At 37.4% G+C, this 27,155-nt stretch overlaps 1 protein-coding gene across 2 annotated transcripts in view; it reads right to left on the bottom strand.

Annotated features, from left to right (window-relative positions):
- The window catches only part of USP32 (ubiquitin specific peptidase 32), a 150,792-nt gene that overhangs the window by 111,382 nt on the left and 12,255 nt on the right, over window positions 1-27,155 (bottom strand). For both annotated transcript variants that reach the window (XM_073797726.1, XM_073797727.1), the window contains exon 2: window positions 24,383-24,510. In XM_073797726.1, coding sequence (XP_073653827.1) covers window positions 24,383-24,510 — 128 coding nt within the window. The remainder of the gene's footprint in view (window positions 1-24,382; window positions 24,511-27,155) is intronic.

Genomic DNA, 27,155 nt, shown 5'->3' with positions numbered 1-27,155 from the left:
AATGAAATTAGAACACTCTCTAACACCATACACAAAAATAAATTGAAAATGGATTAAAGACCTAAATGTAGGGCTAGACACCATCAAACTCTTAGAGGAAAACATAGGCAGAACACTCTATGACATAAATCACAGCAAGATCCTTTTTGACCCACCTCCTAGAGTAATGGAAATAAAAACAAAAATAAACAAATGGGACCTAATGAAACTTAAAAGCTTTTGCACAGCAAAGGAAACCATAAACAAGACGAAAAGACAGCCCTCAGAATTGGAGAAAATATTTGCAAATGAAGCAACTGACAAAGGATTAATCTCCAAAACATACAAGCAACTCATGAAGCTCAATATCAAAAAAACAAACAACGCAATCCAAAAATGGGCAGAAGACCTAAATAGACATTTCTCCAAAGAAGATATACAGATTGCCAACAAACACATGAAAGGATGCTCAACATCATTAATCATTAGAGAAATGCAAATCAAAACTACAATGAGATATTATCTCACACCAGTCAGAATGGCCATCATCAAAAAATGTACAAACAATAAATGCTGGAGAGGGTGTGGAGAAAAGGGAACCCTCTTGCACTGTTGGTGGGAATGTAAATTGATACAGCCACTATGGAGAACAGTATGGAGGTTCCTTAAAAAACTAAAAATAGAACTACCATACGACCCAGCAATCCCACTACTGGGCATATACCCTGAGAAAACCATAATTCAAAAAGAGTCATGTACCAAAATGTTCATTGCAGCTCTATTTACAATAGCCAGGACACGGAAGCAACCTAAGTGTCCATCAACAGATGAATGAATAAAGAAGATGTGGCACACATATACAATTGAATATTACTCAGCCATAAAAAGGAACAAAACTGAGTTATTTGTAGTGAGGTGGATGGACCTAGAGACTGTCATACAGAGTGAAGTAAGTCAGAAAGAGAAAAACAAATATCATATGCTAACACATATATATGGAATCTAAAAAAAAAAAAAAAAAGGAAATGGTCAGAAGAACCTAGGGGCAAGATGGGAATAAAGATGCAGACCTACTAGAGAATGGACTTGAGGATACGGGGAGGGGGAAGGGTAAGCTGGGACAAAGTGAGAGAGTGGCATGGACATATATATACTACCAAACGTAAAACAGATAGCTAGTGGGAAGCAGCTGCATAGCACAGGGAGATCAGCTCGATGCTTTGTGACCACCTAGAGGGGTGGGATAGGGAGGGTGGGAGGGAGGGAGATGCAAGAGGGAAGAAACATGGGGACATATGTATATGTATAACTGATTCAGTTTGTTATAAAGCAGAAACTGACACACCATTGTAAAGCTTTGGTGACTTTACCAACTGTAAACTGACACACCATTTAAAAAAAAAAAAACAATCCACTGCCAATGCAGGGCACACGGGTTCGAGCCCTGGTCTAGGAAGATCCCACATGCCACAGAACAACTAAGCCCGTGCACCACAACTACTGAGCCTGTGCTCTAGAGCCCGCGCACCACAACTACTGAAGCCCACGTGCCACAACTGCGGAAGCCTGTGTAGTTAGAGCCCGTGCTCTGCAACAAAAGAAGCCACCACAATGAGAAGTCTCTGCACCTCAATGAAGAGTAGCCCCCGCTCGCCGCAGCTAGAGGAAGCCTGCATGTAGCAACAAAGACCCAACACAGCTAAAAATTAATTAACTTTTTAAAAAAGTACTTATCTTTATTTTAAAAAATGATAGCAACATTAGTACCTGTATCATGACAAATGTCATATAACTTAAATAAATAGATAAAAATTTGTGAATTCACTAGGAAAACACAAGCTTTACCAAGTATTCAAAGTTACCATGCCCATTAACAGCATAATGTGGTTGTTCAAAGTACTAAACGACATATTTGTAAAGCAGCTAATAAAGCAGCTAGCATATAATATTAATAAACAACAACCAAAGTCTCTCACAGTCATACAGTATCCCTGAGGGAAAGGTTTGGTTTCAAATAAACAAATTACTTTTATTTATACCTCCTGTAACATTTGCAAACCATGTTATTATGTATAACTACGATATTGCCAATTTTGGGTTCAGTTGAAATTACCCATAGAAGGATAAAACTAACAACTTTGGCTATTATAGCATGATGCTCTCAAATGACCTAACAGAGAAACAGTCTAATAATAAGTTCAGGTAGTATCTCTTTGGAGTTCAAGGATATGAAATAAACATGCTATTATGCTTCAAATAAATAGGCTGGTGAGGGCTTAATGTGGTTCCCAGGGGTTACTGAAAAAATATTCCCGACCCTAATGAGGAAAAAAAAAAGACAATGAAAATCAGTAATGGGGACTATTTTTCAGTCCAAAAATCTTCAATACATAGCTTTCAAAATACCAGTAAAATTAAGCTGCTGATCCTTTTTCAGGGTTCTCTCGGACAAACAAAAGGATCCTCAAACATTCTTGAATGAGGGGCTCCAATTCTCAGGAACTAGAGAGTATCATGAGAAGTGCCCCAAACCAAACTCAATCGACTCAATCGGAACCAGAAACCAAAGGAACTTTGCTGGAAGAAGACTGATAAATGGACAGTGGCAAATCATATTGCACTTGGGTTCCATTCTGTGACTTCTACCAACAGAAGACCTATAACACCAGAAAACTCAAAGCTCATCGAACTATCAAGCTTTGGTGACTTTACCAACTATTTAGTATCTTGACTGTGGTGGTAGATACATGCACTCACACAGTTATAAAATTGTACAGAATTTTACACACACACACACACACACACACACACACACACACAGAGTAAAACTGGGTAAAGCGAAATAAGATCAGTGGATAACATCAGTGACAATATACTGATTGTGATTTTATGCATTTGTAAAATGTTATCTTCAAGGAGAAACTGGAAAAATATAAAAAGGATCTCTGTTTTCTTCCTTATTAACTGCACGTGAATCTGTATTTATCTTAATAAAAATTTCAGTTGAAAAAATTTAGGATGGGGACTTCCCTGGTGGTTCCGTGGTTAAGAATCCACCCTCAACACAGGGGACACGGATTTGATCCCTGGTCGGGGAACTAAGATCCCACATGATGCGGGGCAACTAAGTACGAGCGCTGCAACTATTGAGCCCACGTGCCACAACTAGAGAAGCCCATGCACTGCAATGAAGGGCCTGCGTGCCACAACTAAGACCCAACGCAGCCTAATTAATTAATTAAAAAAAAATAAAGTGAGAATCCCACCAACCTTAAAAAAAAATTTAGGATGAACAGATCTTCAGAATATTTGAGTAAATGTACCCTAGAAAGAATTTTTTAGGAAAAATTTTATATTAAATGTATTCTAAATAATATTTTCTCCCTACCACTAGCTGTAACAGGCAGTTCTTCTCCTAAGGGCACATGACCAAGGGAAAAAATTCCACAAAGATCCACACATTTACAACATGAACTTTTCTGAAAACAAAAAATAACAAAACACTTTTCAAGTTAAAAAAGAAGAAACAAATTGGGACTTCCCTGGTAGTCCAGAGGTTAAGACTCTGCGCTCCCAATGCGGGGGGCACGGGTTCGATCCCTGGTCAGGGAACTAAGATCCTGCATGCCACACAGCGCAGCCAAAAAAAAAAAGAGGAAGAAACAAATTATTCGTAAAGTCAAATTAAGTAATAAAAATTATACCCCACATAATAAATATTATCTCTGTGTCGGGCATCAAATGGGGTAAGGGAGACAATGAAGAAGGAACAACTTAATTTCTTTCTTGGCACCAAAAATTGATGTATACATCTTCTGTTACATGTGCTTAATTTGCTTCCTTACTCATAGTCTTCAACTCATTAAAAGTGTCTTGGTTTTGAAAGAAGACTTATTCTCATAAATTTTTTAAAAGTCCTTTGAGATGGAAAAAGATTTGTTTGATCTAGCGGTATATCATACCTATTTCTTAAATGTAAAAGTTGCAGTAAGGAGGGCTCTTCTGAGAACCACCTTCATAGTCAGTCTCTCACCTAGACAAGAAATGAGCAAACTACAGTAATATATGGTTATTAGTTTGACCTGCCCCTCCAACTAAGAGCCAGGAATGCTCAGAGCACGGTCTTCCAAAACTCATGCCAGTTCCTGCCCTTACCTACAACCTTTGGTAGCTTATACTGGCCTAAACACTGTACCACTCACCTGTTAGGTAAATACTACATAACTCTATGAGAAACAGTAAAATCAAGACCCAACTCAACATATAGGGTGTGATAAACACTGTGTCAAAGATGAATTTTATTTTATTAAATCACAAGGGCAACTAGAATACTCACTACAAAACAAAAGAGGACAGGTTATAAATATCTTCAATATCATCATTAGAACAATACCACCCGCACAATAAATTTTCAGAGAGTAATCACTCTTGGAAATCTCAAACTGAGACTTAAACAACCAAGAATACATAATTATATAAACCTATTTCCAGTAGTCAAGGCAGATTTCTTCAATTAAATAAATAAAAATATTTTCAGGTAAAGTAATAAACCTGGCATTTTAGAACATGCACATTTACTACCACAATTCCACAGACACATGCCACATGCAGGCTCCAGGGATTACGACCTGGAGATTTGGGGGTCCATTATTCAGCCTGCCACACTCTCCAATCAGAGTAGCTACGATCCCTAGAGGGTGAGACAAACTCCCATTGCTTTTGTCATCTCTCTGTTGTCCTCCAGCTTGGCTCTGGACACAGACACAGTAGTGGAAGTACATGGCATAGCAGAGTAACTAAGGCACCTGATAGGAGGACTAAAAATGGGAGCTCAGCGAAAGGGAAGTATTACGGATATTGAGAGGAGGAAGGAGCTCAGGAAAGTTGTTTTTGAACTCCTGGGTTTGTCACATAACTGCACATGCATGGATCTGATCCTAAACAGAAGTACAAATTGAGGATAGGTCAATGCCCAGGTTCCAGACTGGCCACTGGGTGGTTGCACGTGTGGAACAGGTCCAAATAGCACTGCAAAGGCTGTGAAAACTTCACTGACACAACCAAAAGAAGACTGGTTGGAACTTGCAGCCTGAACCCATCAATACCCATGATGTGACAAAAAACAAATGTACAGCTGTCCCTTGGTGTCCACAGAAAATTAGTTCCAAGCCCTTGGCAGATACCAAAATCTGCGGATGCTCAAGTCCCTTATATAAAATGGAGTAGTATTTGCCTATAACCTACGTAATTCTCTCCTATACTTTAAATCAACTCTAGATTACTTATAATATCTAATACAATGTAAATGTTATGTAAATAGTTGTAAATGCTATATAAATAGTTGCCAGCCTGTGGCAAATTCAAGTTTTGCTTTTTGGAACTTCCTGGAATTTTTTCCCCAAGTTTTTTTCATCCGCAGTTGGTTGAATCCTCGGTTGGGGGACCCAGGAGATCTGGAAGGCCAACTGTATCAACATCTCCATAGGATTTAAAGAGACTCAGCATCTCATAACATGATACTAAAAATGTCTAGAGGGAGTTCCCTGGTGGTCTAGTAGTTAGGATTTGGCGCTTTCACTGCCATGGCACAGGTTTGATCCCTGGTAGGGGAACTGAGATCCTGCAAGCTGCACGTCGTGGCCAAAAATAAAAAAAAAATTTTAAATGTCTAGAATAGGGACTTCCCTGGTGTCTCACTGGATAAGAATCCGCCTGCCAATGCAGGAGACAAGGGTTCGAGCCCTGTTCTGGGAAGATCCCACATGCCATGGAGCAGCTAAGCCCATGCACCACAACTACTGAGCCTGCACGCTAGAACCTGCGAGCCACAACTACTGAGCCCGTGTGCCACAACTACTGAAGCCCACGCTCCTAGAGCCCATGCTCCGCAACAAGAGAAGCCACCACAATGAGAAGCCTGTGCACTGCAACAAAGAGTAACCCCTGCTTGCCGCAACTAGAGAAAGCCCGTGAGCAGCAACGAAGACCCAATGCAGCCAAAAATAAATAAATAAATTAATTAATTAATTAATTTTAAAAATGTCTAGAATACAATCCAAAATTACTCAGCATATAAAGAACCAGTAAAATCTCAATTCAATTAGGGAACTACAATCAACAGGCATCAACAATTACACGAGACAGATATGGAGCAGCCATGATAAAAATGCCCAAAGAAATGAGAACACTTTTGAATGGAAAGATGGAAAGTCTCAGCATAGAAACCAAATGGAAATTTTAGAATTGAAGAATACAACAACCAAAAAAAAAAAAAAAATCACTTCCTTAGGTCTACTAATTGGAAATCTGGGAAAACAAGCTCAACTTTTAAGAGTGAAAACTCCTTGTGAAGGCCAACTATACTAGTCATTAACACCTCAGTGTTCATTATTTTAATCAGGTGACTTTCTTCATAACTCTAATGAGATTACGAGGCAGTGTATTTCAACTTTGTCACAACTTTAGTCACCCCTTTTTGATAAAGGGCCTATAGTTGGCACTCAATGACTACTGAATAAAGTTAATGAACAAAAATAAATAGTATCAAAATATAAGTCCTTATGAGACTAAGAAAAAAAATAAGTAAAGGGCTTCCCTGGTGGCGCAGTGGTTGAGAGTCCGCCTGTCGATGCAGGGGACACAGGTTCATGCCCCAGTCTGGGAAGATCCCACATGCCGCGGAGCGGCTGGGCCCGTGAGCCTGTGCTCCGCAATGGGAGAGGCCATAACAGTGAGAGGCCCGCGTACCGCAAAAAAAAAAAAAAGTAAAATGTGACTACTGGGTACAAAACAGGTCCACTGTTTTATACAAGATGTTTAATATATCTTGAGACTCAACATGCTGTTCCTTTAGAGTGAGATGGGTAGTAGCTCTGCAGAACTAAATCATATTTATTTATGTGTTTAAAATATTGTTCTTAGATGAATTTAGTAAGTATTATACTACAAACCAAGAAAATGTATAAGTGATTTAAAAGCCAATGGCATTTCATCTTGGCTCCCTATATTAGTAAATCTTCACAAAATTTTATTTATACAAAATTAACAGATATATAGATATTGTTAAAAATGGATTTTAAAAAGTAGAAATTCAGAAAAGGATCAAGATTGGAAAACATCAAAATTAACTGAGTTGGGGTTCAAAAAAGAGGAGATAGTTCTAGACCTGGACTCTATAGAGCCACCATATACAATATAGATTAAGTCTTTTATATCAACATTAAATTTGAAGAATGATTATTATTTTATATTTTCAAAAATATCTATTGCTGAAATACAAAAAACCTCAAATTCTTCAGTGCCCTGAAATGGCTTGAGTCAATGAAGCCAAACACAAACTCCCATATACATGTACACCACAGAATGTATAAATCTTTACTATACAGTTCAGATCCACTAACATATTTAATCAAGATATCTGAACAGAGATTCTTTTCAAATATTCTTCCTTAAAAATTAAAAACTTTATTTCAGGATACCACTATTGAGGGAAATGCAAATCAAAACCACAATGAGCGGGACTTCCCTGGTGGCACAGTGGTTAAGAATCCACCTGCCAATGCAGGCGACAAGGGTTCGAGCCCTGGTCTGGGAAGATCCCACAGGCCATGGAGCAACTAAGCCCATGCACCACAACTACTGAGCTTGTGCTCTAGAGCCCACAAGCCACAACTGCTGAGCCTGCGTGCCACAACTCCCGAAGCTGGCATGCCTAGAGCCTGTGCTCCACAACAAGAGAAGCCACTGCAATGAGAAGCTCACTCACTGCAACGAAGATTAGCCCCCGCCCGCCGCAACTAGAGAAAGCCCACAGGCAGCAACGAAGACCCAACGCAGCCAAAAATTAATTAATTAACTAAAAAAAAACCCACAATGAGATACCACTTCACACCCACTGGGATGACTATAATCAAACACAGTTAATAACAAGGTTGGCAAGGATGTAGAGCAATATTGGAATCGCACACTGTTGGTGGTAATGTAAAAGGGTGCAGCCACTTTGGAGAACAGTCTGACAGCTCCTCAAAAGGTTAAACACAGAGTTACCATAAGATCTAGAAATTCCATCCAAGGTGTATATCCAAGAGAGATGAAAACATAAATGCACATTAATGTTCAGAGCATCATTATTTATAATAGCCCAGAAGTGAAAATAACTCAAATATCCATTGATTGATTAATGAATAAACTAAATGTGATATATCCATATGATAGCATATTGTCCTATTAAAAAGGAATGAAGAAGTGATACATGCTGCAAGATAGCATAATGTTTTTGAGATTCATCTAAGTCAAAGAAGCCAGTCACAGAAGACCATATACAATGTGATTCCATTTATATGAAATGTCCAGAATAGGTAAATCTATAGAGATGGAAAGTAACTAGTATATTAGTTAGCTTAGGGCTAGCAGAGAAGGGGATGGAGAGAATAAGGTTTCTTTTAGGGGTGATAAAACTGATTGTGGTGGTAGCTGCACAACTCTGTGAACAAACTAAAAGCCATTAACTATATACTTTAAATGGGTGAATTGAATAGCATGTACTATATCTCAATAATTACAGAACTGTTAAGGAAAAAGCTGCTAGGGAAAAAACAGCACTATTTCATTTAAAGCAAAGAAGTGGTATTCACAGCAAAGTTGGTTTAATATACTTTTTTTTTTGGCGGTACGCGGGCCTCTCACTGTTGTGGCCTCCCCCGTTGCGGAGCACAGGCTCCGGACGCGCAAGCTCAGCGGCCATGGCTTACAAGCCCAGTCGCTCCGCGGCATGTGAGATCTTCCCAGACCGGGGCACGAACCTGTGTCCCCTGCATCGGCAGGCGGACTCAACCACTGCACCACCAGGGAAGCCCTAATACACTTTTTTTGAAGATTGCTTCTGTAAGTATTTTTATTCCTAATCTGAAATTTTTGAAAATCAAATATAACTACAAGAAAGATGGGAAAAATACTTCGGATGAATCTTAATGTGAGGTATTATATGCCAGTATAGTTTTCTGTATAATTGTCAAAATACCTTTACTGCTCTGTCATTTGGAAATTAATGAAGAAATTATTCTTCAGAGCTAGAATACTATTAAAATTGCCAACCATACACAAAATAACTTAAAACTTTTTGCCTATTACTAATTTTTGTGAACAGTGCCAATTATAAACTGATTTTTAAACTATAAACTATTTAAAAAGCTAAACTCTAGCCAGAATCTGTAAAAAAAGAAAACACATTTTCATAGATGCTACTAACTTGATTTTAAAGAATATCTCAGCTTCTTTCACATGAGAGGGAAAAAATAACTAAAACAATTCTTAAGCCTGATTTCTCCTTCCTCTGAGGTCAGCTTCTTTGTACAGATGGAATTTTATATCTAGTACATTTCCATTGTTATTAATGGTAATTTAACAACATGCAAATGATGTAATTAAAATTCATCCTCAATTCACCTCCTATATTTTATCTTTTTTTATATAAATTTATTTATTTTATTTATTTATTTTATGGATGCATTTGGTCTTCGTTGCTGTGCGCGGGCTTTCTCTAGTTGCGGTGAGCAAGGGCTACTCTTCATTGCAGTGCACAGGCTCAGTTGCTCCGCAGCACGTGGGATCTTCCCGGACCAGGGCTCGAACCCGTGTACCATGCATTGGCAGGTGGATTCTTAACCACTGCTCCACCAGGGAAGCCCCTATATTTTGTCTTGATGTCCCACATTACTTCAATAGCAAATAAGGAAAACTCACTAATTAAATCTTACATTGTTTTTTTTTTATTCATGGTTGGGACAAAGAAGGCCAAAAAGCATAAAAATTATGGATTATCAGAGGAAACAAAGACAGCCTGAGATAGATAGATAGACAGACAGATAGATAGAAAGAAAGAAATATATGATATGTATATATGTATCTACCACAACTAAAATACTTAAGCTAAAAATACATTTAGAAGATCAGTATAAAAAAGTAACCATTGTCTCACAGAAAATCATACTAAAAAGTTGGAAGGTATAGAACAATTTAGCCACAGGTATGAAAACTAAGCAAATGAAAAAATAAAGCAATATTTTACAACAACTATAAATGGAGTATAATCTTTTAAAATTGTGAATCACGCTGTTGAACACCTGAAACTTATAAAATACTGTAAATCGAGTATACCTCAATTTTTAAGAAATAAGGAAACTGTTATAATTCCAGGAAAAAACAAAAAATTGAATAAGAAAGAAAACTAAATAACAGTACACCATGTTGCAGAGAATATTTACATAGTCATAACACTATAAATAACAAATACCAATTTAACCAAAGATTGTGATACAATTGCATTGGGATGATGTGGTGTGGAGTGTGTAAGAACACTAAATATCTTCTACAACTGGAAAGCAAAGGATAAAATCTAAAATTAACTAAGAATTAGCAGTAAAGAACAGTATTTAGAAAATGTAGGTATATACAAGAAACTATTACTAGAAAGTGGTTGCCTCTGGAACCGGGATGAGATTTAGGTACGCGGGGACAAGGATTCTTGTTTTTCACTCTCTTTCTGATTCTACTTTAACTATATGCATATATCACTATGATAAAAATAATTTAAAATTTTTATTTGCAAAACAAGTAACTGGTTGCTGCTGGGGAAGGACTCTAGATAATGGGGATAAAATGGAGAAGTCTTAACTTTTCACTTAAAACTCTTCTGTAAGTTTTATTTTTTTAATCTTTTAAAAATTTATTTTTATTTTTGGTTGCATTGGGTCTTTGTTGCTGCGCGCGGGCTCTCTCTAGTTGCGGCAAGCGGGGGCCACTCCTGCCTGCCATGCGCGGGCTTCTCACTGCGGTGGCTTCTCCTGCTGTGGAGCACGAGCTCCAGGCACGTGGGCTCAGTAGTTGTGGCACCCGGGCTCTAGAGTGCAGGCTCAGTAGCTGCTCTGCGGCATGTGGGATCTTCCCAGACCAGGGCTCGAACCCATGTTCCCTGCATTGGCAGGTGGATTCCCAACCACTGCGCCACCAGGGAATCCCTTCTGTAAGTTTTAAATAGTGTGCCACACACACACATTACCTATTTCTTTTAAATCAATTGAAAACAGTTCACAGGATTATAAAACATGAAATACAGAGCAATTAAAAACAAAAAAGCACTGTAATTCAATATAAATAAATATATAACTAAATAAAAATATAAATAAAAACATTTATTGCATACATTTTTTTTTTTTTTTTTTTTGGCGGTACGCGGGCCTCTCACTGCTGTGGCCTCTCCCGTTTCAGAGCGCAGGCTCAGCGGCCATGGCTCACGGGCCCAGCCGCTCCGCGGCATGTGTGATCTTCCTGGACCGGGGCACGAACCTGTGTCTCCTGCATCGGCAGGCGGACTCCCAACCACTGCGCCACCAGGGAGCCCTACTGTATACATTTTTTAAAAGGCAATTTTATTAAATAAAATGTTCAACTGTCCAATCTATATTAAGTATATTCCTGTTGCTACTTTATCCAGGATCATAATACACCTTGTATGATATAGCTTGTGGCAGAAACTGTTAGCTATTTATACAATAACCATTTTTCTTTTCTTCTTGTAATAGAACCCCAATTTTTTCTAAGGTATTATTATACCTGTTCAAACTTACATTTTTTACATTTTCTAGAGTCTCTTGCAACTGGGGATTGCCAATGAGATAAAACTGAAAGTCAATGGGTGGACTTCCGAAAAGACTCTGATCAAATAGGACCTGGGTCCCTGATGATAGGGCAGCTGCCATTCAAGCCCTAGAATATCTACCTTTGAAATTCTTTTACATAAAAGAGAAACAAAACTAATATATTTAGTCACTGTGGATTTTAGGTGGGGGAGAGTGGTGTTGCATTTCCCACTGGTACATAGATCAATAATAAATCAAAGCCTGCATGTCAGACCATCTAACCTGGTAACTTGATTTGAGGTCCATATTTGACACCATGGTTTATTTTCTCATTCTATTGGGACTTAATACTTGTGGTAAGTCACATAGAATCCTTGGACCTCAGTATGAGATACTATGTAAGATGCCTCTCTCCTTGAAATTCCCCTAAAGAATCACCAAAGAAAAGTTCATGCACAGAGTATAGAACAGTCTATAACATAGTATAGAATAGGCTATAAGTCCTATCTCCCCAAACAAACTTTACCAAGTTTTATGAAAATAAGTCTGGTTATTTTCACAGGACGTTCTAAGAGATAGAAATTAATTTTATTTATATAGATTACTATCCTGTCAACTTACTTTATTGTTAAAGAATAAATTGTGAAATTTATTGTTGAAGGGAAAATATTAAATACTATTTTCAGAAAAAAACTAAAACATGTTAGTTGCTCCATATTCTTGGTATATTTCATTAATATTTGTCCTACAATCCATTATTTTTCATATTAAGAATTATCCTAGGCCTGTGTCAGGTATATATCCCACAGAATTGTTGACTGTTATATGGTAGTCATGAATCCATGGCATTAAATGTTTATATAAGAGTCAGAAAGTAAGTTACTAACAAATACTCTTCTTAAATTTAGAGAATAGAACATTCCTTATTACTTCTCTCCCTTCCTCCAGCCCAACAGCAAAGGAGCCTTGCCTAAACAAAATGTTCAGAATACCTCTGTACATTAATTACTTAATATCTGACAGACTGTCAGACCAGTAAACTAATCCCAGGACCGACTGAACAAACCAGATTATTACCTCTGTCTTAGGTAACTTCCTGCTGCCACCACACTGGATAGCAAGTCCTAAGATTCAGTCTGTACCCTCTTTTCTCATCTCTGAAGATACCTTGTCTACTTAAGTCTGTTCAAATACACAACTACAAAAAAGGCTCAGAGCATAAACTACAGTGTCACTAGACATCGATGAGGTAAATTTTTAGTATACTCTCTCAATTAACTTGGCCTTGGTTTATTTAACATTATTAAATAATGTCTTTGAAGTTCTGGGTTGTAACTCCCCTTCTACTCACTAGCTTCCTTTAAAGCAAATATTTGTCCCTTACAGCTGATCTATTCCCATCCCAAGGAAGAAAATGAATTTTCCTTAAACTCATTGATGCTTGAAGAAAGAAACCTGTTAATGCTGCAGGTTCAACTACTAAGTTTCAAGTCAAAATTATTCTCCTTGGAGTTAGTATCCCTGAATTCTGCCTAGTGAGATTTCCTGGCTAGCTTTTTTCTTTGCTGTTCCACATCTTAATCCATGATCCTAAGATTGGATCCTTGTCCTCACAACTGACTCCCCTTGTCTGTTCTTATCCTACTTTATTATCCATACTTTTCTTGGAAGCTAATTATCCTGGATCTTCTACGATTAATGATCTCATTCTAGAATTGCCTTGCTTTCACTTTTATTTTCTAAAAGCTTAATTTTTAATTTTTTTTTTTTTTTTTTTTTTTGCGGTACGCAGGTCTCTCACTGTTGTGGCCTCTCCCGCTGCGGAGCACAGGCTCCGGCCGCGCAGGCTCAGCGGCCATGGCTCACGGGCCCAGCCGCTCCGCGGCATGTGGGATCTTCCCGGACCGGGGCACGAACCCATGTCCCCTGCATCGGCAGGTGGACTCTCAACCACTGCGCCACCAGGGAAGCCCCTCTAAAAGCTTAATTTAATCCATAACTTAAATCAGGAGAAAAAGGCAGAGTTCCAAATTTATCACTGGGAATTCTTTCCTTTCACTGCCCCAACTTTCCCAGACTAACCCACCGATATCCTTCTCTCCTCCAATCCAGGCAGATCTCAAAGTCAACAGTAGAACATTACAATTTAACTGCACTTCATGGGACTTCCCTGGTGGCACAGTGGCTAACACTCGGTGCTCCCAATGCAGGGGTCCCAGGTTCGATCCCTGATCAGGGAACTAGATCCCACGTGCATGCCACAACTAAGAGTTCGCATGCCACAACTCAGGAGCTGGCAAGCCACAACTAAGGAGCCCACGTGCCACAACTAAGAAGCCCACATGCCACAACTAAAGGAGCCAGCAAGCCACAACTAAGGAGCCCGCCAGGTTGCAACTAAGACACAGTGCAACCAAATAAATAAATAAATGAATAAAACAATTTAACTACACTTCAAACTCTTCTAATTATAGTCAAGCTGGTCATATACCTAAATTCCTACAATAATTCTGATGGAAGGTTTGGAGGTTCTTTTGCCTCAGAACTTAAGTGACTAGGAAAAGATCATGAAGTAAATAACAAAGTTAGAACTAAAATCCAAATATCTTAATGAAGAACGAAAAGGAAATCATATGTCTGTCAATAGTCAATTTTTATATTTCCAGCTCACTTTTCCAAGTAGAACAAGTATTCTTCCTGAAAAGCTCAAAAAGTACATCTAATTAAATGTTCTACCAAGTTTTAGAGGAATAACTGAAGTACAATAAACTGCATATATTTAAAGTGTACAATTGATCCATTTTGTCACACTTCATGTCATACCACTGAAACCATAATCACAATCAAGAAAACAAGTAACAGGACTTCCCTGGTGGTCCAGTGGTTAAGAATCTGCCTGCCAATGCAGGGGGACAGGAGTTCGATCCCACATGCCGTGGGGCAACTAAGCCTGCGCACCACAACTACTGAGCCTGCATGCTGCATCTACTGAAGCCCGCATGCTGCAACTACTGAGCCTACACACCACAACTACTGAAGCTCACATGCACTAGAGCCCACACGCGGCAACTACTGAACCCACGCACCGCAACCACTGAAGCCCGCGTGCTCCGGGGCCCACGTGCTGCAACTACTGAGCCCACATGCTGCAATCGCTGAAGCCTGCACGCCTAGAGCCTGCACTCCACAACAAGAGAAGCCACTGCAATGAGAAGCACACTCGCCGCAACAAAAAGTAGCCCCCACTCACCGCAATTAGAGAAAGCCCGCGCGCAGAAACGAAGACCCAGCACAGCCAAAAAAAAAACGAGTAACAAACATTTCTATCACCTCTAGTTTCATGTCCCTGTGTAATTTATCCCTGCCTCTCCTTCCTCCTGCACCAACACCAGTACCAGGCTCTAGGTAAGCTTTGTTTCATGATAGATTTTGCATTTTCTAGAATTTTATATGAATAGAATCATAAGCATGTGCTCTATTTTTAATTGGATTCTTTCGTTTAGCATAGTGATTGGGAGATTCACTTATGTTGTGTGTGTACCAACAGGTCTTCCTTTTTACTGCTAAGTCACTGAATATAATTTTACAAAGTAGTAAAAAGAAAATCCTCATGAAAAACATCTTACTATATTTATAATAAGCAGAATGAACATTTTTAATATGCTTCTATTTTAGAAGGAAGAAGGTCAAAGAAACACTGCCCAGTGAAGAAGTATATTTTATTAGTATCAAACTCTCAGGAAAAATAAATTAAAGACTTCAATAATCTAGCTTTAGCAGCTAAAAATACAGGACAAGACTTCTTTAAAACATATTCCCGTTCCAGTGGACTAGTTATTAAATGTATGTTGCTGAGAAAAGTTAACTAATATAGGAGAAAATACAATGATAGGTATTACTGTATGTATTACAAATCATTTATTATATACTATTATTTTGAGTTCAGTTCAAAAAATTTTTATTCATTCACAAAAAACCAGAGACATTTTACAACAAATATTTATTTTAAATGGGAATAAACGAGACGCGTACTAAAGAACAATACTGTAAAAAAAAAGAAAAAAGGATAGACTATACTAAGGACTTCCTTTTTAGCCATAATATATAAACATTTTTCAGTAAATGACTTGCTATCCTGTATTAGTTTGTGTGAACATAGGAGGATATATTGCTGTTTCTTCATGCCATTTGTTTCCTGAGAATACACCCTTGAAAATCCCACAGTTGACTGCAATGTTCCTTAATTACAAAATTAATCCTAAAATCACAATTTTTGATGACTATAAAGTGTTACATATATTTGAAACTACAATATATGTGGTTATATTGTTTATATACTGTACGTATTTGCATTCAAAACTACAATGATGTATATAGTATGAAATGTTACCATTACACAGCTAATAATTTCTTTAAGTCCATCATTTTTTATAATAGCATATTTGGGACAACACCTCAGATTCTCAGAAAGGTGCTTCAGGATGTTCTTATAACTTAATAGAGAACTAGGCAGGAAAAAGTGTACCCTAAAGCTGTAAGTATAAATGACTCTGGAGACTTCCTTGGTGGCGCAGTGGTTAAGAATCCGCCTGCCAACGCAGGGGACAGGGGTTTGAGCCCTGGTCCAGGAAGACCCCACATGCCGCGGAGCAACTAAGCCCATGCGCCACAACTACTGAGACGGTGTGCCACAATTACTGAACCCCATGTGCCTAGAGCCTGTGCTCTGCAACAAGAGAAGCCACCGCAATGAGAAGCCTGTGCACCGTAACTAGAGAAAGCCCGCGCACAACAATGAAGATCCAACACAGCCAAAAATAAATAAAATAAATAAATTTTAAAAGAATAAATAAATAAATGACTCTGAACATAAATTCTTTCCTCTTCATATTTTCAATCAGCTACTCATAAAAAATAAAGCATCAAGAAATTACATTTAGGGACTTCCCTGGTGGCACAGTGGTTAAGAATCCGCCTGCCAATGCAGGGGACATTGGTTCGATCCCTGGTCTGGGAAGATCCCACATGGAGCGGGGCAACTAAGCCTGTGCGCCACAACTACTGAGCCTGAGCTATAGAGCCCGTGAGCCACAACTACTGAAGCCTGCACGCCCTAGAGTCTGCATGCTGCAACTACTGAAACCCAAACACCTAGAGCCCTTGCCCTGCAACAAGAGAAGCCACTACACTGAGAAGCCTGTGCACTGCAACGAAGAGTAGCCCCCACTCGCCGCAACTAGAGAAAGCCCGTGTGCAGCAACAAAGACCCAACGTAGCCAAAAATAAATAAACAAAATTATTTTTAAAAACAGAAATTACATTTAGAAGTACATTAACGAAGGATTCTCATATTTATCACTTAATGACAAAATTATGGAAATACAGAAAGTTCAACTGTATTTTACAACTCTTCTCCCTATATTTTAATCTAAGTATTGAATGTAACAATTAATATTACTCAAAGATGATAGTCTTAAAAGATAATAACTACCATATGCAAGGCAAACATAAAAATCATTCCATTACTGCTACAAATAGAAATTTATTAGGGACTTCCCTGGTGGCACAGTGGTTAAGAATCCGCCTGTCAATGCAGGAGTCATGGGTTCGATTCCTGGTCCAGTAAGATCCCAAATGCTGCCAAGCAACAAAGCCCGTGCACCACAACTACTGAGCCTGCACTCTAGAGCCCGCGAGCCACACTACTGAGCCCACGCACCACAACTACTGAAGCCTGCGTGCCTAGAGCCTACGCTCCACAACAAGAGAAGCCACTGCAATAAGAAGTCCATGCACTGCAAGGAAGAGTAGCCCCCGCTCTCTGCAACTAGAGAAAGCCCACGCACAGCAACGAAGACCCAACGCAGCCAAAAATGAATAAATTATAAAAAGAAAAGAAATTTATTAGGTAGGTGCTCAATAAAATACAGCTATATGTATTCCATGGGCATGCAGAAAGGGAGAAAAGGATAAGAATGAATATGCATTCCTTTTACATTCACCCAACTTTAGATAACGTTAGTTGCTTTTCCCACCATTTAGAATTCTTTTTATATAAAATTTCCAACTTCTGTAGTCAAATTCAGCTGAATTTTATCAGCTAAATTTAGGCAGAGGTTTTTTTTTTTTTTTTTTTTTTTTTTTTTTTTTTTTTGCGTTATGTGGGCCTCTCACTGTCGTGGCCTCTCTCGTTGCGGAGCACAGGCTCCGGACATGCTGGCTCAGCGGCCATGGCTTATGGGCCCAGCCGCTCTGCGGCATGTGGGATCCTCCTGGACCAGGGCACGAACCCATGTCCCCTGCATCGGCAGGTGGACTCTCAACCACTGCGCCACCAGGGAAGCCCTAGGCAGAGGTTTTTAACACTCTCGATTATAAATTAAATCAACTTTATTTTACCTTATAATACCAATTAAGGAATATGCTATTGGATAGAAGTGTCTTATCAAGACTGACTTGAAAAGGATGTCAATTATTTTTATCATCTACTACACTAGTCATGTCAGTGGCTCACTTAATACACCAAGGATTCAAAATAAGTGATTATGCATAAGTTATTTTCTATAAGAGTATTTTTTAGTACCAATATAAGTAACTTCTTTGACATACGGCATACCACTTAGAACACTTATAATTTATGTAATGTATTTGATGTAATGTTTTATACAAGGAATTCCCTAGTCCCATTATGCTTAATGACATATCAGCTCTTCTCCTATAAACTTTGTTTTTCAATAGCTTATGAAACAGTTTAAATATCGCTCTAGGATAAAATGTGGCAGTTAAGAACCATCAAGACAATAATGCATATTTTTTTTAAAAGTCCATATGTAATTTTACAAGAAGGGAGTGATATATGCTGTTATTATCTTCATCTAAGAGAGCCCCTGGAATCTTTTTTGTCTGGTCTTACAAAGAGAAATACAAAAAGAAAAAAACAACAATGCAATTTGAGAACTAGCATGAATATTACACTGAACGAAAGTGATGCAGTTAAGATAAAGACTAGTGGATATTTTACAGATTCCAGTTCCAGAGAAAGATTTTAAACCAGTATCCTGCTTAGTGTTCTACTGTTAGCCATAATGTCAAGACTAGGATTTAATGTAACATGAAAACATTAGCTGCTTTTCTCTGGTTGATATAAACATATTATTTTAGTATATTACAACAGTCAATGATCAACAGCATCAAGAGCTGACAATGGCTAGAGCTGTCAAGAAAGTTGTTATCCATGATGCTAGTAAATCCAACATAAAGGGATGTAATCAATAATACTGATCAACTAACATCAAAACAAAAAAACAATCACAAATCATTATTCTATGGTCAGATAGTCCCCCTAAACCTAGACTGTCTAGTATTGAATTGGACAAAAAGTTCATTTGGGTTTTTCCATAACATCTTACTGAAAAACTGGAACAAACGTTTTGGCCAACTCAATAAATGCATGTCCCTAGCCCCAAGGGGCACCTAAATGCATTATGAATATCTCAGCATAAATTTACCAACACTAATGGAAAAATATCCTACTAATCAGCTGCTTGTTTTCACATGTTGACCACTATATCTAAAAACACTCCAGTCTCCATGATTGCTTTTGCTTAAAATGTGTATTTTCCTCAAATTTGGAAAAGGTTAAATGTTCAAAGACTGCAAAGCTAGCAAAGCTAACTGACTTTAGGAGTATGGTTTCCTGGTCATTGTCCTGGTCATTCTTACAATAGGGTTTTGCAGAATATACAATTACTTACAAACAAAACAAAACAGAAACATCAAAATACTCATTGAGTTTATATTATATGCACAACACTCTGGGGCCAATTTTTTAAAAGTCATAAAGTCTGCCCGTCAAGAATCATAACTTAGTTGAGACAAGATTTAAATGAACAATTAGTCATTATCTAATAAAAACATTGTACTACATAGTACAGAGGCAGGCTTTAATGCCTGTTAAGAGTTTAAGGATGGGAGAAAAACAGTGCAGGCTAAAATTGTCAGAGACAGCTTTATGGAGGAAGGTGGAGTGGAATTTTTATCCTAGACAGCCATCCAGAATTGAAATCAATCCTGGGATAGAGATTTAAGAGTTTCCAGTCAAAAGAAATAGTTAAGGAGTAGCAACTATCAATTCACTTGCATCGCATATTTTGTAAATGGTGAAAACCAGTTTTAAGTGAATGTGAAAACAAGAGGAAATGATTACAAATTAATACTACATGGAAATGTTTTGTCATTAGATTTCTTTGGGGGAATAGGGGTTGGGAGATGGGTGACACACTAAAGAAAAAACACTGAATAATTAAGAGTTAGTGGCCTTGGTTCAGAAAAGTCCAATTTCCAGTAGAACAGTTTTCCATTCACCTTGTTTTGACCTTGTTTTCTTAATTCCCTCAAATTCCATTCATTTAATATTTTGTTCAAATAACACATAGTTATTATTATAAGCAAGATCAGAATTACATCAAAATATTAACTACACTAATCTATCCTAGAAAATAATGAGTCAAATGAAATCAATGCTTTGATTCTAAAAATTTTAGACTACTTTGAGTTATTTTTCCTTATCCAAAATAGCCTGTCTTGGAATTTATATAGGAAACTCTTAGAAGGATTTTAAGAAAGATCGCAGAAGAGCCATCTACAGTCGAATGATTACTTCCTTAGCTTTGCAACTAATCACTTTGTTTAGAAATCCCATCATTTAACAAGATTTTGCTGCAACTACTGAATACAGATCCTCCATTCTATGAGTCTGCCTACCCACTACATCTAAATTCAAACTTCAAAACTATCTGCCCAGATCTATACTTCCATTTTACTTAAAATGTACTATTTCCTCTTTAGCAAATAACTTTATACTCTGCAAGATGAAGCATACTCCCTTTCCCAAATACACACAAAAGTTGAAGTCTATTTACTAACCTGCCTGTCTTGGAGAGATGCCTGAAATAAGCTACAAGCTCATTTTATATAAATGCTGGAACTATTCCAGAACTGAGCTTAATGGGGTTCACTCATCCTTTGAGATTATTGTATGAGACACTATAAAGACATCCTTTCATGAGAAAATACGAGAGATTAAAGACAGAAGTACCGGGCTTCCCTAGTGGCGCAGTGGTTGAGAATCTGCCTGCCAATGCAGGGGACACGGGTTCGGGCCCTGGTCTAGGAAGATCCCACGTGCCGTGGAGCAACTAGGCCCGTGAGCCACAACTACTGAGCCTGCGCTCCGACAAGAGAGCCCACAATAGTAAGAGAGCCCACAATAGTGAGAGGCCCACGCACCGCGATGAAGAGTGGCCCCCGCTTGCAGCAACTAGAGAAAGCCCTTGCACAGAAACGAAGACCCAACACAGCCAAAAATAAAAATAAACAAAAAAATAAATTAAAAAAAGACAGAAGTACTTAGTTCCTTATAGTACTTTAAAACCTACACAGTGTTATATGTACTAATCAATATTCACATGCTAATAGTACTCCTCCTCACTTAAAATAAACCTAGATCTGTAAATAATAGGATAAATTAAGTTCACCATCATCACTAAAAGCATTTATAAAATTTCTATTTGTGTTTAATACTGTGGTAGAGTTTACACACAAAAAAGTGTTAACTACAATGAAACTGAAATTTGAAACTATCATTATGGATTTTACAATTTAAAATTAAGATCATTCTTGGAAAACAATTATTCAATACTTTAATTATTCTAGCCAGTGATGATTCTTAAAAGATAGTCCAAAGGACAGAGACTCTTGAAATAATTTTGGGTGAAATGAAATTTATGAAATATTGACATAAAAATGACGTTCCAGGGAGTTCCACTTCCACCTTAGATGTAGAAAGCCTGAGTGTCACTCCTAACCTAAAAACAAGAAAAAGTCATTTAACTATCATATTACATTTCTTGAGCATATCGGAGAACTGAGTTAACAGGGCAACCTGTATCTGACATTTCAAGAAAGATAGATTCCTCCAAAACAACAGCAGGAAGAGGCAGCTACCATGCAAGCGAGTAAGAAAAAAATCAGCGACAATTTTAACAAAGTGCCACTAATCTATTTCCTGTCCCCATAGATTTGGCTATTCTGGCCATTTCATACAAATAGAATAAAAAAATACATGGTGTTTTGTATTTGGCTTCTTTGACTTAGAATGTTTTGAAGGTTCATCCATGCATGTATCAGAAAACTTCATTCCTTTTTTATTAACAATATTCCATTCTATAGATTAGATATACCACATTTTGTTCTATTGATGGACATTTGACTTGTACACTGAAAACTATAAAACATTGCTGAAAGAAATTAAAAATCTAAATCAATGGAAAGGCATTCTAATTTTGTGAGTCAGAAGACTTAAATATTGTTAAAATGGCAATACACCCCAAATCAATCTACTGATTCAATGCAACCCCTATCAAAATCTCAGCTGCTTCTTTTGCAGAAATTGAAAAACTGATACAAAAATTCATATGTAAATGCAAGGGACCCAGAATAGACACAACAACTTGAAAAATTAGAAAGATGGGGAAATGACACTTTCTGATTTCAACACTTACTATAAACCTAGAGTAATCAAGACAATATGATACTGATGCAAGGATAGACACAGAAAGCAATGGAATAGAATTGAGAATCCAGAAGTAAAACCTTATGCTTATGATCAGTTGATTTTCAACAACAGTGATAAGACGATTCAATGGGAAAGAATAATCTTTTCAACAAACAGTTGCTCGGACTATAACAGAGAAGAAAAAACCTGACTCCATATTGAATCTATTCCTTTAGCTCTAACCTTTGCGCTCTGTTGCCCGTGCTTAGTCATGCAGGTTTTGCACCTTTCATAAAAGAATGTTGCCTATAGCCTAAAATATACAAGATAGCCCATTCTCAAGGCTCTGACTTCTTAAAGGTATAACACTTTTTCATTCATATAGAGATAAAATGTTGCCAAACAGAGAATAAGATTTGTCTTGCAGGAGGTCTAGGAACATTGTGATCAGACCTCCGTGGACAGCTGCAAGAACAAAGGCACCAAGAAGTCTGCAACAACCAGCCATACCCTCTCCCCTTTTACTATAAAAGAAGCCTGAATTCTAACTCAGGGAAGATGGTTCTTTGGGACACTAGTCCACCATCTTCTCGGTCTGCTGGCTTTAGGAATAAAGTCGTTATTCCTTGCCCCCACAACACGTCTCTCAATTTATTGAGCTGTTATGTGGCAAGCAGTAGGAGCTTGCCAATTAAAAAATGGACAAGGACCTGAATGGACATCTGTTTATAGGTATGTAGATGTACACAAGTAAATCTTTATACATGATCCAAAGAGATAAATCAGATATTCTGACCTAAGTTTTCCCAGCATCATGAATTTACAGAGACTGACAGTTTTGACTTTAAGGAAGAAGCTAAGGGAAAGAAAGGCTCAAGTTAGTATACATTTGAATTTGGAAGCATCTTGTTTTAAATACTATGGATTCAGTTTAAATCCCTTCCTCTAATGGGCAAGTTATATTATCTCATTAAATTGCTAGTTATATCCTAAAATGAAAAATTCTGAATTCCAAATTTTTATATTATACTAGCATTTAAGACAAATAAATTAAAAGAAAATAGGAAGGGCTTCCCTGGTGGCGCAGTGGTTGAGAGTCCACCTGCCAATGCAGGGGACACGGGTTCATGCCCCGGTCTGGGAAGATCCCACATGCCGCAGAACGGCTGGGCCCGTGAGCCATGGCCGCTGAGCCTACGCGTCCGGAGCCTGTGCTCCGCAATGGGAGAGGCCACAACAGTAAGAGGCCCGCATACCGCCAAAAAAAAAAAAAAAAAAAACACACAAGAAAATAGGAAGATGAATTCATACTGAAAAAGAGAACCAATAAATAGTATCAGGAAAAAAACTAATCCTGTCATAAATCCAAAATAATGACAGAGCAAGAAAGTACGTAATTTTACACAAGAATACATGTAACAGAATTAATGCAACATATATCCCCACCAAAAAAAAAAAAAAGATTAAAACACACAAAAAAGCAATAAATGTAATTTCTATATTATGTAAACCATAAGATTCAAAAGCACACAGCACGGGTTAGAAATATCAACTGTCACTAATTAGGAATGGTGAATCAAGGTTTTATGAAATACACCAAGCTTAAAATTCTTATTATAATTTTCACTGTTTTATTAATTTTTTTATCATTTCACCTTTCGAATGACATAATACATATCTGTGTATATACCTATAAAATAGTGAACTTAATGTTAGAAAGGGGATATTTATATCAACTTAGCTCATTTTATCTCTACCTAAAAATTTTTAGTAGAATTTAAATAAGCCTTTACAAATTCCAAAAAGCTAGTGTTTCATGTACAACATTTAATTTTACAGAATTAATTTAATTAGGTTTTACTATATAGAAAGGTTTTAAATTCAAAATTTATAAAAATACTCCCAACATAAAAATTATATGTCAGGGTGATGAAGTTTATAAGAATAAGAAGCTAGTCATATAAATGGTCCCATGATAATAATCAGTGGCTATTAAAGCTCAGAAGCACACAGAAGCAGAATTGCAGCTCTGCAGTACTCCCATTTGGCCTCTAAGAACACAGCCATATTGACATCTAAAACAAGATCTGTTAACCTACTCAGCAAGAAAAATAACTGTAGGGAAGATTACATCTGTCAAGATCAGGAGAACCCTCAAGAATTCAGGCTGGTGGTAACTATCTCACAGGAAAACCTAGAACATAAAGATTACCTCAGCAACTTTTGGAGGCACTCCATCCCCAAGCACTTCTCTGATGAAGCAGTGCTGGCCCATGTAATATGAGAGTCCACAGGTCCTCTTGAAGGCATCTTTCAGTCGTTTCAGCTCTACATCTGTAACTGAAATTCAGAAAGAGAAGATGGGTAAGAAACTAGAGGAGAAAAGTCATCTCTCAAAATCTTTACATTTTTTCAACCCAATTCCTAATAAAAATTGGCAAATATTATTTCTCTTTCCAAATAAGTCAAATAAACCCAAAGATATTTTTCATAATTCTAATATCTTCAAATCTAATCTAGAGAATAAATATGCAAATTCCTGACCCACTATTTTCAAATGACAGAACATTAAATTATGCATACAAGTTTTAGGCAGGGGTAAGGAAGAGGTAACAAGTACTTCGAATTAGCAAGTAAGCTAAATGGCCTTAGACGCTGGCATTAATATGTTTTTAGCAGCAATGCACTCATTGCCTCTGGGATAAAAATTATATTATTTCTACTCTTTGAGCACGTATCTATCCATGCAGAAGACACCCCCTAAGTTTAGTTTAGACCGTGTCATCATCTACAAAGAAAGCAACCTATAAATAGATGATTCTAATAAACTTAAATTTTTAGACACCCACTCTCAAAAAAAAAATTACTGAGCCATTACTTTATTTTAGGCATTGAAGCCTTTTTTCCACTGAATAGAACAATCTCTGTCTACAAGGACAGAAAAATAAATACTCTTTAGTATTATGTGGTCAGTACAATCGTCACTATGGAGGCACAGAATTAGTACCTTTATCCCATGCTAGAGAAGAAAGACAAGACTTCTGGACAGAGAGGATGATTACTTAAACTTTTAAAGGCTAATCCAGGCAAAATGGACAAGGGCATGCCAGGCAGACATAATAGTTTGTTTCAAAGTATAATGCATAGAGCATGATGTATAGAGCGTATGGAGAACTGTATGTTACTAGAACAAAATGAATAAGGCAGGGAGTAACAAGTGATAAACCTAAAGCAGTCATTGACCAATTCAGAGAAATTCGGTTCTGTCATTATAAGGAAGGGATTCCGTCAGACACAATTCAGATACAAACTCCAGGCAGACAGGAAACAGGACACAGTCAGATAAAATTCAGATAGTTTACCAGTTCTATAGAGAGTGGAACAAATGTGGAAGCAAAAGATAGACTGCTACTAAGAGAAGAAAAGGAGGAGCTAAATCTGGAAATATTTAGAAGGAAAAGTCTGTAGAATCTGAAGCTGGACTAAAAGTAGAAGCAATCTAGAATAACACTCAGGATTCTATCCTGGGAAACTTGAAGGATGGTATTAGCATGTAGAAAGGGAATGTATGAAAAAGAGTAAGTGAGGAAATGGGGACTTCCCTGGTGGTCCAGTGGCTAAGACTCCACACTCCCAATGCAGGGGGCCTAGGTTCACTCCCTAGTCAGGGAACTAGATTAGAGCCCACATGCTGCAACTAAGGGTTTGCATGCCACAACTAAAGATTCTGCATGCTGCAACGAAGATCCTGCACACAGCAACAAAGATCCTGCATGCCACAACTAACAACCAGCAGAGCCAAATAAATAAATTTTAAAAATATTTTTTTTTAAAAATCGTGAGGAAGAAAAACAATGACAAATTCTGATAAGGACATACTGAAAATGAGGAACCTTGGGGAGATCCATTGGGTTTTTACAATTATGAGTGTAAAGCTTAGGAGAGGTTTGATGAGAGTCATCAACCTATAGGCGGCAATTAAAGCCATGAATGAAGAGTACAAATGAGACAGAGACAAAACTGGGAGAAACCAAAGCTTACAGTACCTGTGGAGAAAGAAAAAATACTCAAACAAGATTGACAAGGAATAGTTAGAACAGGAAAAACAAGAGTATAGTCTCCAAAGGACAAGAAAAAGGGCTGGTCTACAGTCTCAAGTAAGGCAGAAAGGGCCAGCAAGATAAAGACTAAAGAGTGCCCTGGCACATAGATTATCATTCAATGAAAGTCTGTGGTAGGGAGGGAAAGTTCATGAGTTCAACAACCTGTAGGGCAATGATAAAACAATAAGAACTAATACTTGAATAAGTAGCTAGAAAAAGTATGAACACTAGATGCTTAATTCATTAAAAAATGAATTCATAATATTAATAGCCCCAAGTTACTAATTTTGTTTCCTTTTTAGAATGCAAAAGTGAGAAACAGAACAAAGCTCATTTTATAAATTACAATAAAAAAGAAGAAATTACTTCAGCTACCAGAATACCTATTTCTTCAATATGCCTAATTTTCATTAATGGTTTTACTAACAAATTAGGATGCTCATAGTCTAGTGGAGGAGGCAAGAAAAATCAATCATTGTGATATAAAATGATAATCTTATACACTGTTGGTTACAGATATTTGAAGGACTGTTTGGTAATATGTTAAAAAATAGCAACCAGATGACTAATGAATTTATTCCCTAATAACAGGAGAAAATGTACATATAAGCTTTTTAAAGCATTTGTAAAAGCAAACAATGTCCATCAGCAGAAGACAGATTGAATAAGTTATTGTATATGCACAAAAGAAACTATCAGACACTAAAATACTGCCAGAGATCCATATTTACTGAAAATAAATAGTATTTTTATTCAATATAAACAAGCTAACAATTAGTTCATCTGTAGATAAGGAATACATAAAAGCATTCATTGTACAAGTGAAACTTTGAAAACTTTAAAAATAAAGATTCAGGCAAGATGGAAAACAAAAGAGAATCA

This window comes from Tursiops truncatus, chromosome 20 (assembly GCF_011762595.2).
Source record: "Tursiops truncatus isolate mTurTru1 chromosome 20, mTurTru1.mat.Y, whole genome shotgun sequence".
Taxonomy (NCBI): Eukaryota; Metazoa; Chordata; class Mammalia; order Artiodactyla; family Delphinidae; genus Tursiops; species Tursiops truncatus.
Note: the sequence above shows the minus strand (reverse complement) of the source record. Positions and strands in the feature narration are given on the sequence as shown.